The sequence below is a fragment of the Rhinatrema bivittatum genome, chromosome 1 (assembly GCF_901001135.1).
Source record: "Rhinatrema bivittatum chromosome 1, aRhiBiv1.1, whole genome shotgun sequence".
NCBI classification, from domain to species: Eukaryota; Metazoa; Chordata; class Amphibia; order Gymnophiona; family Rhinatrematidae; genus Rhinatrema; species Rhinatrema bivittatum.
Window position 1 is genome coordinate 382,831,227 of NC_042615.1, and position 13,038 is coordinate 382,844,264.

The 13,038-nt window shown below is 49.9% G+C and overlaps 1 protein-coding gene across 1 annotated transcript in view; it reads right to left on the reverse strand.

Moving 5' to 3' along the window:
- The window catches only part of LOC115091127, a 394,241-nt gene that overhangs the window by 57,149 nt on the left and 324,054 nt on the right, over nucleotides 1–13,038 (reverse strand). The window contains exon 7 of the mRNA XM_029601056.1: nucleotides 8,829–8,960. Coding sequence (XP_029456916.1) covers nucleotides 8,829–8,960 — 132 coding nt within the window. The remainder of the gene's footprint in view (nucleotides 1–8,828; nucleotides 8,961–13,038) is intronic.

Here is a 13,038-nt window from a genome sequence, read left to right on the forward strand (position 1 = left end):
GCCTCAGTTCTCTCTGCTGGGCGTGCAAAGCTGGTCGAAATCTGTCAGTACCTATTTGGCCTTTGACATCACCAGTGTTGCAGTCGGACACTGCTGGCGAGGTAGTGGACCCTTGGGCCGGCCTACCTAGGGTGACAGGGTAAGCCGGGAGGCGGAGCCACAGGCAGGAGGTGTTCACCCGGGAACCAGGAACCCCCCGGGAGGAGCCCGTAGGGCACTGGGACCTCGGGACTTGGAGTAGAGGCAGAGTCCAGGAGCTGAGATAGGCTTAGGCCGGGACCAGAGCAAACAGGAAGGATAGGAAGTCCAAGGTACCCGGGAAGCAGGGGACTGGCTGTACAGGGCCGAGGGCCGGCTGAAGACAGGGCAGCGGAGTCTGTAGCAAACCGGAGGCTGAAGCAGGCTGTAGGCTGAAGTGGAGTCTGTAGCAAACTGGAGGCTGAAGCAGGCTGTAGGCTGAAGCAGGCTGTAGGCTGAAGCGGAAGCAGGCCGGGGTCAGAGGCTGGCTGCAGGCTGAAGCGGAGTCAGAGGCAAACCGGAGTTAGAGGCAGGCAGCAGGCTGAAGCGGAGTCAGAGGCAAACCGGGGTCAGAGGCAGGCAGCAGGCTGAAGCGGAGTCGGAAGCAAACCGGAGTCAGAGGCAGGCAGCAGGCTGAAGCGGAGTCGGAAGCAAACCGGAGTCAGAAGCAGGAAACGTGGAGATCACCAGGAACGCAACTAAGAACAACTATGGAGTTGTGAACCTCGTTGCAAGGCAATGAGAGAGAGTTTGAGCGCCGGTTATATCGGGGCTTGGGCATGACGTCAGCAGCACGGGCGGGGCCAGGCTTCCGGGAGTTGAGCGTGCGAGACTGACGAGAAGCAGGCACGTAATGGCGGCCGCCACGTGGAGTGAGAGAAGCCCCCGGGGTCCAGAGCGGGCGGAATGCGGCGATTCCTGAAGCGGAGGTAGGCAGGGTTGAGCCCTAAGCGGAGGGAAGCGGTAGAGACCGCAACAGTACCCCCCCCTTTACGGCCCCTCTTGAGAGGACCGGGTTTCTCCAGGTGGTCATGATGGAACTGCTGCAACAAGGACTTGTCCAGGATGTTGCGGCTAGGTTCCCAGGTGTTGTCCTCATCACCGCAACCTTCCCATGCGAGTAGATACTCCCACCTGCGGTTGTAGAAGCGAACGTCCAGGACCTCGCGTACCTGGTAGGTGGGATCATCGTCGATGGTGGTAGACGAAGGATCTGGAGGTTTGCGGCGATAGTGGGAGAGGACTACGGGCTTAAGCAAGGATACGTGGAAAACATTGTGGACTCGAAGGGAGGACGGCAACCTCAGCCGATACGAAACTGACCCCACTCTTTCGGCGACCTGGAATGGCCCACAGAATCTGGGCGCAAATCTTCGTGAGGGGAGATGGAGACAGATGTTTTTGGTGCTAAGCCAGACCCAGTCTCCTGGCTGGTAGGTAGGAGCTGGTCGTCGGTGGCAGTCAGCCGGCTGTTTGGCGGAAGAGGCTGAGCGGAGCAGCTTGTTCTGGGTCTTCTGCCACAATGTCTGTAGCTGGCGCGCTGTCAACTGGGTGGCTGGAGAGGCGCTGGGGATAGCGAGGGGAAGTGGAGATCTCAGCTGTTTCCCGTAGACTAGCTGGAATGGTGAGAGCCCGGTGGCTGCATGAGCTTGATTGTTATAGGCAAACTCGGCCAGGGCAGTAGCTCCGACCAGTTGTCTTGTTTTTCATTGGTGAAGGCTCGAAGGTAGGTTTTCAGAGGACCGATTCATCCTTTCGGACTGTCCGTTACTCTGCGGGTGGAAAGCGGTAGAGAAGCTGAGCTTTACCTTGAAGCACTTGCAGAGAGCCCTCCAGTAGTGTGCAACAAACTGGGGTCCACGGTCAGAACCAATGTCTTGCGGGAGGCCGTGTAGCCTGAAAATATGCTGGGCAAAGAGGAGAGCTAGTTCGGGTGTAGAGGGTAACTTGGTCAGCGGAACTAGGTGCACCATCTTACAGAAGCGGTTGACGGTAACCCAGATAACCGTTTGACCGCGAGACGGGGGCAAGTCCACCATGAAGTCTGTAGTGAGATGGGTCCAGGGCTCTGTGGGGACCGGCAGAGGCTGTAGGAGGCCGCACGGGGGTTGTCCAGGACTGGCTTTTGACGGGCGCAGGTGGGACAGGAACCAACGTAGGTGCGCACATCTTGTCGGATGTTGGGGCCACCAGTAGAAGCCGTTAAGGAGTTCCAGGGTTCTCTCACGTCATGCGTGCCCTCCAGTGAGGGAGTCATGAGCCTGCGTAGTGTCTTTAAGCTGGGTCTCGTCGGGGGGAACCATGGTCCTATCTTGGGAAAGGACCGTCAGGGCGGACAGGCGAAACTTACTAGGGTCGAGGATTATACTGTTGGAGGTTCTTGGTCTTCCTCGGAAAAGGAGGTCCGAGAGAGAGCATCAGCTCGGAGATTCTTGGCCGCCGGCCGGTATTGTAAAACGAAATCAAAGCAACTGAAAAACAGGGCCCAGCGGGCTTGGCGAGGGTTCATTCGTTGAGCCTGGGATAGAAACTCTAAGTTTTTGTGATCTGTATACACGGTGGTCGTGTGTCGGGCCCCCTCGAGCCATTGCCTCCATTCTTCAAAGGCGAGTTTGATCGCCAGCAGCTCCTTGTCGCCGATGGAGTAATTAATCTCGGCGGGGGAAAACTTCCTGGAGAAGTAAGAACATGGCAGGAGCTGTCCGGAGTCGGAGTGTTGACTGAGGACCGCTCCGACGGCAATGCTAGAGGCGTCGACCTCGACAATAAAAAGTCTGGCGGGATCTGGGTGACGGAGACAGGTGTCCGTGAGGAATGCCTCTTTCAAGTCGGTGAAAGCTGCAACTGCAGCGTCAGGCCAGTTCTTGGCGTCGGCTCCCTTGCGGGTCAGGGCCGTAAGAGGAGCGACCCGATGCGAGTATTGTGGAATAAAATGTCTGTAAAAGTTAGCGAAGCCCAAGAATCTCTGGAGGGCCTTGAGACCCTTGGGTTGAGGCCACCTAGTTATGGCAGCTACTTTTTCGGGGTCCATTCGGAATCCTGTGGAAGAGATGATATACCCGAGGAAGGGCAGGGCCTCAGCCTCGAAAACGCATTTTTCAAGCTGGGCGTACAATTGATTGTCTCGGAGAGCCTGCAGGACTTGTGCGACGTGGCGACGGTGTGTCTTCAGATCCTTGGAGAAGATGAGCACGTCATCGAGATAGACAATGACATGCGAGTGGAGCATGTCGCGTAGGACCTCGTTCATGAGGTTCTGGAAGACGGCTGGGGCGTTGCAGAGTCCAAAGGGCATTACCAGGTACTCGTAATTCCCATCCCTGGTATTAAAGGCCGTCTTCCACTCATCCCCAGGGCGAATACGGACGAGGTTATAGGCCCCTCGGAGGTCTAGCTTGGTGAAGATGCGTGCTCCCTGAAGGCGGTCCAACAGCTCAGGGATCAAAGGAAGCGGATACCGGTCTCGCTTAGTGATGGCATTCAAGCCACGATAGTGTATACATGGACGGAGGGAGTCATCCTTTTTGGCCACGAAGAAGAAGCCGGCTCCGGCAGGCGAGCGAGAATGACGAATGAAGCCCTTGGCAAGGTTCTCAGTCACATACTGAGACATAGCAGTAGTCTCTGGCAAAGACAAAGGGTACACCCGGCCACGGGGAGGCATGGTGCCCGGAAACAAGTCAATTGGGCAATCAAAAGGCTGGTGGATGAGGGAGTATTTCAGCCATCTCTTTGGAAAAGACGTCAGCAAAATCTTGATATGGCTCGGGCAGCAGAAGCGAGGAGCAGAGGTGCAAGGTTTTCAGTGGACGTGGGAGACGTAAACAACGTTCAAAACAAAAAGGACTCCATCGGGTTAGCTGAAAGTTATCCCACTGTATTACGGGCGAATGCTGTCGCAACCAGGGTAGTCCAAGAAGCAGGGGATGCACAGCTCGCTCCAGGACTAGCAGGGAGATCTCCTCCGAATGGAACAAGCCTGTCTGGAGAGTCAAGGGGGCTGTGGAGCAGGTGATGACACTAGGGAGCAGGGTGCCCGGATCGAGGAAATCCGCAGTGGGGAACTTTCTGTAGCGTGGGGAGAGGACAGCTGATTCACCAGGTCGGCCACAATGAAATTCCCCTCAGCACCAGAATCGATGAAAGCGCGGATCTGGAGTTCCCCACCGGGGTATTTCAGAGTCACTGGCAAGGTACATAGAGGAGCTGATCCTGTAGAGCCTAGGTGTAGCTCCTCGGTATAACCTAGGCACGGTCGTTTCCCGGACGTTCCGGGCAATTGGCGAGGAAGTGCCCCTTGCCTCCGCAGTAGAGACAGAGGCCTAGCGAGCGGCGCTTCCTCCTTTCTTCAGGAGTCAGTGGGGATCTACCCAATTGCATGGGTTCCCCACTGCTGACAGAGGCAGGGAGAGCCTTAGGAGACGGGGTTCTGGAGGCAGTGGACGACTGTGGTGATGCCTTACGATAGGTCTCCTTATCCCGCTGCTGAAGGTGACGATCCACCCTGCCAGCGATGTCGATCAAGTCATTTAAGTCCTCCGGGAGGTCCCGGCCTGCTAACTCATCCTTGATGCGACTAGCAAGCCCCTCCAGGAAGATTCCCCTAAGGCAGTCATCTCGCCAGCCACCTTCCATGGCCAGCGTGCGAAAGTCTATGGTGTAATCGGCCACCGAGCGTGTCCCTTGCCTGAGGTGCAAGAGCTCCGAGGCCGCTGTGGTCTGGCGTGCAGGATCATCAAAAGCGAGGCGAAAGTTGAGGACAAATTCCTGTAGACTCTGTAGCAAGGGGTCCTGACGCTCCCACATGGGTGAAGCCCAGTCAAGGGCCTTACCATCCAGTAGCGAGAATATATATGCTACTTTAACTGCGTCTGAGGAGAACTGTGCAGGCAGGAGAGCAAAACGCACGTAGCACTGATTTAAAAAGCCACGGCATGTCTTGATATCTCCGGCATACCAGGTAGGCGTGGGTAACTGAGTCACTGAAGCTGAACTAGGTGCTGGTGCCGGAAGAGGGGCTGGAGGCGGTTCCGGAGGAGAGGCCTCCAGGCGGGAGACCAGCTGTTCCACGGTAGCAGCAAGTGTGTCGATACAGTGCTGATGCTGCTGGAGGCGTTGTGCCATCCCTGGAATGGCCTGCAGGCTTGGGGCCTCCGCCGAGTCCATGGCCTTGCAAACTGTTGCAGTCGGACACTGCTGGCGAGGTAGTGGAACCCTTGGGCCGGCCTATCTAGGGTGACAGGTAAGCCGGGATGCGGAGCCACAGGCAGGAGGTGTTCACCCGGGAACCAGGAACCCCCGGGAGGAGCCCGTAGGGCACTGGGACCTCGGAACTTGGGAGTAGAGGCAGAGAGTCCAGGGGCTGAGATAGGCTTAGGCCGGGACTAGAGCGAACAGGAAGGATAGGAAGTCCAAGGTACCCGGGAAGCAGGGGACCGGCTGAAGACAGGGCAGCGGGCGGGCAGCGGAGTCTGTAGCAAACCGGAGGATGAAGCAGGCTGTAGGCTGAAGCGGGTCTGTAGCAAACGGAGGCTGAAGCAGGCTGTAGGCTGAAGCGGAAGCAGGCCGGGGTCAGAGGCTGGCTGCAGGCTGAAGCGGAGTCAGAGGCAAACCGGAGTCAGAGGCAGGCAGCAGGCTGAAGCGGAGTCGGAGGCAACCCGGAGTCAGAAGCAGGCAGCAGGCTGAAGCAGAGTCGGAAGCAAACCGGAGTCAGAAGCAGGAAACGTGGAGATCACCAAGGAACGCAAACTAAGAACAACTATGGAGTTGTGAACCTCGCTGCAAGGCAATGAGAGTTGAGCGCCGGTTATATCGGGGCTTGGGCGTGACGTCAGCAGCACGGGCGGGGCCAGACTTCCGGGAGTTGAGCACTCAAGACGGGCGTCCTCGCGCGCACGCACGCGAGACTGACAAGAAGCAGGCACGTAATGGCGGCCGCCACGTGGAGTGAGAGAAGCCCCCGGGGTCCAGAGCGGGCGGAATGCGGCGATTCCTGAAGCGGAGGTAGGCAGGGTTGAGCCCTAAGCGGAGGGAAGCGGTAGAGACCGCAACAACCAGTCAGATGTCTTGTCTCTTGCTTGGCCCTCCTCTCCCTCCCCCTCCAGCTCCAGGAAACCCAACAGACATGGCTTCCTCAGCAGCTCAGGATCAGTCGGGCGCTGGTGGCTCGGCTCCCAGTCTCACCGTGCAGAGGGGCATCGCCAAAATGAAAAGGCTGGGAGGGAAAAGGCACGGACTTCAGATTCCTCACTCGTTGTGCCCCCTCTCTTTTATTGTATGCTATTTTGCATCATCTTATTCTACTCTTCTTACTACTAACTGTCACTCACACGGATGGACTACTTGGATCTTTTTCTGCCGTCACTATTGCACACTCATAGCAGTGTACTCACGTCACCTTACTTACGTGCTCTTTCCTCCTTACATGCTTTGTATAGCACTCTTTGCAGGGTCACTTACTGCATACAGTGCACATGCCTGTCACGCTTTCTTACTGCTCGTGAACTATAGTCAGCTCTGCTTTCTTCTTACACTTTATCGCATATGGTTGCTATTACTTATAGCTTCATGCAGTCCCGTCACTGCACAGGTCTGACTTAGAAACCAATCACTTGTTTTCCTCTAGCACGTTCTGCACCACTTTAGTTCTTTAAGCATTTGCGACTTACTGATCTGTCATTTTAGTTATGCACCCCTGTCATTTCTTTGACTTTGCAATCTCTTACCAGTTATAATTGCCTTATACTTCTGTACTGTAAAGGCCAGATATGCTATTTAATTTCTTAGTTTGTGCCAAAAAAATTAAAAATTCATAGCTGGTATGGCTCTACTTTAGGATCATTTTATTACTTAGAGTGAGAGCCACCCTATTACTGAGGGAAAACTGTTTTACAGCATCGCTAGTTTCCAGAATGACCCTCTGCCTGCCAAAGAGACATCCAGTCCACACAATGTGAACAGGATCAGGGATCGTTTTTCTTTTTCCTTTTCACAAATTTATTTTTATCTGGTTTAATAGAAATGTGCATTCATTTAAAATGAAAATGAAAAATGCAATGAATAAGGCTTATTTGTTTCATTTTAAACTAATATATCGAGCCTCAGTCTAGACCGAAGCCGGGGCCTCGCCTAGTGCATAGGCCAAGACCCAAAACAGGGATCATGGCCTACACCCGAGCATGATGCAGGGACCTTGGCCAAGACCCCTGAAAATTAAAAACAAAACAAAACCAAAAACCCTTACTTGATCTGTCAGGTATCTGACAAAGGCTGGGTTCTGACGCCTGGGCCTGGGCCCAGGCCCAATGATACAGCCCAATTCAGAAGCCAGGTCCCGACGCCAGGGTACTTGGCCCAGACCCTGGCTTGATGCCACAACCTGACCCAGAGGCTGGGTCCGACGCCCTGGGTCTCGGCCTAGGTAGAGCCTGGGCCCAGGCCTGATACCACAACCTAACCCAAAGGCCAGGTCCCAATGCCTCAGCCTCGGCCCAAACCCAGGCTCAACATTGCTACCTGACCTGGAGGCCAGGTACCAACACTGGGGCCTTGACCTGGAACCAGTCCCGATGCCAGGGCCTGGGCCTGGAACCCAGGCCAGAAGCCGCAACTTGACCTGGAGGACAGATCCCAGCCCGGATCCAGGCCCAACACCACGACACAACCTGGAGGGCTGGGTCCTGACTGTACTACTACTTGGCTGTAGCTGAGGGCGCAGCCAGGAGGCCGGATCCCGATGCCTGGCCTCACCCCAAGATCAGGCCCAGACCTTGGAGCCCAGGCCTGGGAACTCCTTTTCTTGGGTCCTCTTCTTTCTTCAGCGCTTGAAAGCCAAATAATGCTGTCCGCTGAAGTTGCACCGGAGTTAACTCTGGCACATTCACCCCAATGATGGAGTTATTTTGATATACAACAATCCTGTACAATGCCATATTTCAAAATAGTGCTGGTCCACTGGGGTGAATGAGCCGTAGTTAATTAACTTGGCGCATTGTCCCCAGCGGACAGCGTCATTTGGCTTTCAAGTGCCAAAGAAGAAGAGCACCCAAGAAAAGGAGCTTCCAGGCCTGGGCCTGACCCTGGGGTGAGATCCAGTCATCAGGACCTGACCTCCTGGCCGAGGCCCTAGCATCGGACCTGGGTCTGAACCTAGTTCCCAACATCAGGACCTGGCCTCCAGATTGGGTCATGATGTCGGATGTGGGCCTGAATTGAGGCCCCGGCATTGGGATCCGGCCTCTGGATCAAGCATGGCATTGGATCTGGATCTGGGCCAAGGCCCCACCTTCAGGACCTGGTCTTCAGGTCGGGTCATGGCATCAGGCTTGGGCCCAGGCTCCAGCCTAGGCTAAGGCCCAGCGTTGGGACTCAGCCTCCAGGTCAGGTTTGCATTGGAAGGCCTGGGTTCTGAGCTGAGGCCCTGGCATCAGGCCCCAACCGCCTGGTCGGGTCACGGTGTTGGGCCTCCGTCCAGCCCCTGGCCTAGGCTGAGGTCCCGGCACTGGAATCCGGCCTTTGGGTTGGGTCATGGCATGGGCTCCAGTCTAGGCAGAGGACCAGCATTGATACCCGGCCTCTGGGTCAGTTTGCAGAATCAGGCCTGAGTCCAAGCCCTGGACTAGGTGTCAGGACAAAGCCTCCAGGTCAGATCTCAGCATCGGGTATGAGCTGAGGCCCCGGCGTCGGGACCCAGTCATTGGACCACTCCTTCAGAATACACAATTGGAAAATATAGTATTTTCAGAAAAAGCCCAAACATTGCAGAACATGTTTGTGATGTAAGTACTATAAGTAGAGGCTTTTTTTTTTACCAGTCGGATTGGTGTCTCTGGTCTTCCGATATCATATAAAGAGAGATTTTTTCTGACTTTTGGCTGGGCGAGTTGTTCTACTCTTGCAGTTGCTGTAGCTTGTATTGCAGGCTCTGAAATGTGGTTTTTGCCCTTTAAAAAGCAAAAAAAACAAACACAGTAATCATGAGGGCACACATACAGGTAACAACAAAGTCAGTTTGTCTTTTCAACCAAATTTCCAGGGCAAGGAATATCTGCGGAAGAAACAGATGTCAGCACATTTTAGGGAAAGTATGACATGATCGCACGCAGCAGATTTTATTGACCACCATTACTCTGAGCTTTTTGGGTACTTTACCACACACACACTATGAACTTCTGAAGTCTGGGATGTGAGCAAGCTTTGGAAATCCATGTGCCCGAGGTCTACCCAGCCAGCATATATACAATGCTCAGCTTGCATGATATGCAGAGAGTGATGGAAGATACCTGGACAAGCCACAAGATGGCCCCTAGAAACCCACTGTAGCTCCATTCAAATCAATGGGTATCACTATCAGTATTTGGTGGTTGGGCCATGGCCAAATGAAAAGATCCATGTCACCAGCTTGTTCAATTAACTTGCAAAGACAGCGGTTTTTTTCTCTTCTAAAATCTCATACAGATTTATTTTCAAAAAACTGGCTCTGGGAAATCTTTTTTTTATTAAATCTCAAGTAAAAGAATTTCCTGGGAATTTATAGGCAAAAACCAGTAAGTAATGATTTTGTCATTCCCTAAATTTACAGAGGGACGGTAACTTTCCAACTGGCGTGGGTGCACATGTATGTACGTACATTGGCTCGCGCCCAGGGACACAGCTATTTTATAACTTGCATATGTATATGTGTGCACGTTATAAAATAGCATGGCTGCGTGCATATGTGCCAAATTTTAAGTGGGTGCGCGCATATGCATGCAAATCCTGCTTCTACCACATAAATCAGGTAAATTTAAGAGAGGTGCATGCTGATACCATTCCCAGTTTTACCAGTTCTGACTCCAATTCGCTCAGTTAAAAGAGAGGTTCTCTAACCGCCCCTCCCCCATTTAATCTTCATTCCCCCCAGTTAGCCCCGTCCCTCAAAACCCTGCAGATATGCCTGTTTTGGGGGTTTTTTTAATTTTAACTTACACAGTGTCCATAGCAGAAGTAAAGTTACAAGGCAGGGCGTTTTGACGCATGCCAGGTCGTGCAAGCATTTACGCACACTTCTCGGGTTTACGCCCTGAAATGCCCATGCCCTCCCCTTTTTGAAAACTTTCTAGATGTTTGTGCTGTGGGAGATACACACATATCTCCCTGGCTTTTAAAATCCGCTCAGTGTGGACTTAATCATGATTTTATAACCAAACAAAAAGCTGATTTTTTTGTACTCTCTACCTAGTTTGATGCACTCTCTACTTAGTTGCTATCAAGCTAGGTCAAGAGTACATTGTACAAATCTCATCTTTGTGTACCTTTCCTCACTCCAAATCACATCAAATCTTCACTGATGTGTACACTGATGTGTACTGTGCTGTTCATACCTCTGATAGTGCATGTAAAACTGCCACCCAAACCCTAGACCACCACCAAAACCTCACCTTGAATTACTAGTTGACCCTTTTACAGTGGTATAAAAAGTTGACTAATATGTGTGCCTCCTTAGAGGCTCTCTCTCTACTCCACTCTACTCCCCTCTCCTGACTGAAACGGGCTTTGCGATATTTAGTGCAATATTTAGTGCAATATTTAGTGCAGTTCGGGTATATCGCACAGCATTAACGCCAGGAAAAAAGGTTAGTTATTTCCAGCATTAAAACATGTGATAACATGCGTTACACTATCACACGCAACGAAACACCCCTCATTTTCATAAATTCTGCCCAAACTCCTCCCTTTTGACTACATTTTTAGAATCTGCATATGCATCTCATGATGCGTTATTTATCGCATGTGTTATGGTGATAAGGCCCTAATGTGATTTGATGAATGACCCTGTATTCTGGATAATGGGACCCCTCCCCAGAATGCTCAATATGTCATTTAAGCCATTTAGATGGATAACTTGTGAGTTATCCATCTAAATGGCATTTAAATAGCTACCCCTAAATCTTTATATTACAATATTCCTCATTTACAGGCTGTACAGGAGATTCATGTATCTTTGAATCGATGCTCTATAGAGGTTCAGATACCAACAGATTTTCTTGTAGAGTTGTCCTGTATTGCTGTAATAAAAATTTTCTTTATGTTTGATAGCAGCTTTAACTCAGCAGATAAAGGGCATGGTAATGTGGGCCACATTCACCCCCAAACTATGTGCCTTTATATTGCTGTTTGAACTGAAAAGGTTTTATACCTTGAACATGTGGAGGCAGTATATTGATGATGTAGTTTTACTTTGGGGTACTACAAGGGCACAATTTGTCCTCTATCTTGACTGGTTGAACACTTATGAAACTAACCTGAAATTTTCCACACAAATACCATTTATGTATGTATGTATTTTTATTAACCATTTATGGAATACATACAAAACAGTAACATCATGCTGAATGTATGACAATGTACAATACCAATGACTTTTACCCAAAAAACACCGCAACTAATCAAACCCCAAACCTACCAGAGGGAGGCTAAGTAGAAAAAAAATCTTAGCAATACAGAGATTAAATATCAATCATGTAAAATGTGGGAATGTGAAAACTGAAAACAGACATTCAATATCATATAGAAAATAATTTCTTATATTCTTTAGGCAATATCCATATATAGGGTCTCCAAAATTGGCAGAATATAGCATATCTTTTAGGAGAACCTATCATGGTAAACCGATATGCCATATAAGCCAAGTCAGCGATCCTAACTTTCCACAAGCTTAATTCAGGTGATTTCTCAGACAACCGAAGATATAATATATATTTTTTAGCAACTAGAAAGGATTTGGGTAATAGCATTTTGTAATATTGACCTATAAAAATGTTTGTCTAACCAACTTAACTTATTTTTCATCGCCACTGCCAAAACATGTACAATATTCCACTAGAAATTCTGAATTTTGGAACAATCCCATAAGCAATAGAGTGTCCCTTGGACATTATATTTAAAACATTTAGAAGATTGTACGATACCTGCCTTCTATGCCTGAAGTAGAGAGAAAATGATCATATATAATAACCTAAATTGTAGCTCTCTTAAATCCACATTATCAGTGATTTTATAGATTATCAAATTGCAGCCATAAAAATCATGCTTTTTCATGCCCACATTAATATCAAATTTCTATATATCAACCAAAACTCACATGACTCCATAAGATTTCAAAGAAAAGAGAAACCTATACAGACTAGAAATAGAAATGGAGTCTTGACACAGCACATCCAAAAGAGAATCAGTTTGCTGAGAGGTATTGAAAAGGCTGCGATTTAAAAATACTATTTATATAATGTTGAAGTTGCAAATAATTTAAAAAAATCTTATGGTTAAAAGCCCTTCTCTTTAATGCAAAACTGAAATAAGACCATTGTGATAGTATTCTCCAGCAACAAATCTTTAATTATGCAGACTCCTCCCCTTGCCAGTCTTTGACACATTGGGTAAAGAGTGGTCAGCCGAAAATCAGGGTTTCCCATAAGGGGCAGAAAAGGCGAAACCTTCCATGAAAATTGCAATTTGCACCTCACACATTTCCACACTTTCCTCAAAGAAGTGACAATAATGCTTGAAACTAATTTGTGAGGTAATTGAAAACGCCATGCATGTAAAACAAATGTCATATTTAATGGAGCAACAAACGGGTTTTCTATTTCCAAATCAAGTATTCCAAAACCAGCCTCCCAAGCTTTTAAGAAGACAAGCCATATTGTAAAAATGAAAATGAGAAAACTGAAAACTGCCTTCCTCTCTGGGCAAACTCAAGCTGTCTAATGTCTTCTTCCCTTGCCAAAGAAACCCAGAGCAGGACCTATTGAGAGAACAATGTCTTTGGTTAGAAGGACAACCAGAAGCATTTGTAATACATATACTGTAAAAGTTTAGGTAAGATGATCATCTTGATCAAAGCTAATCTTCGTTGGATCGACAGGAGGAATTGTTTCCGAATGTCTAATTTCTTATCTTTGCAAGGTGAGGAGGAATGTTATAGGCATATAAATTAACAAGAGAGACAGGAACTTGTAAACCCAAATATTTAATAGAACCATC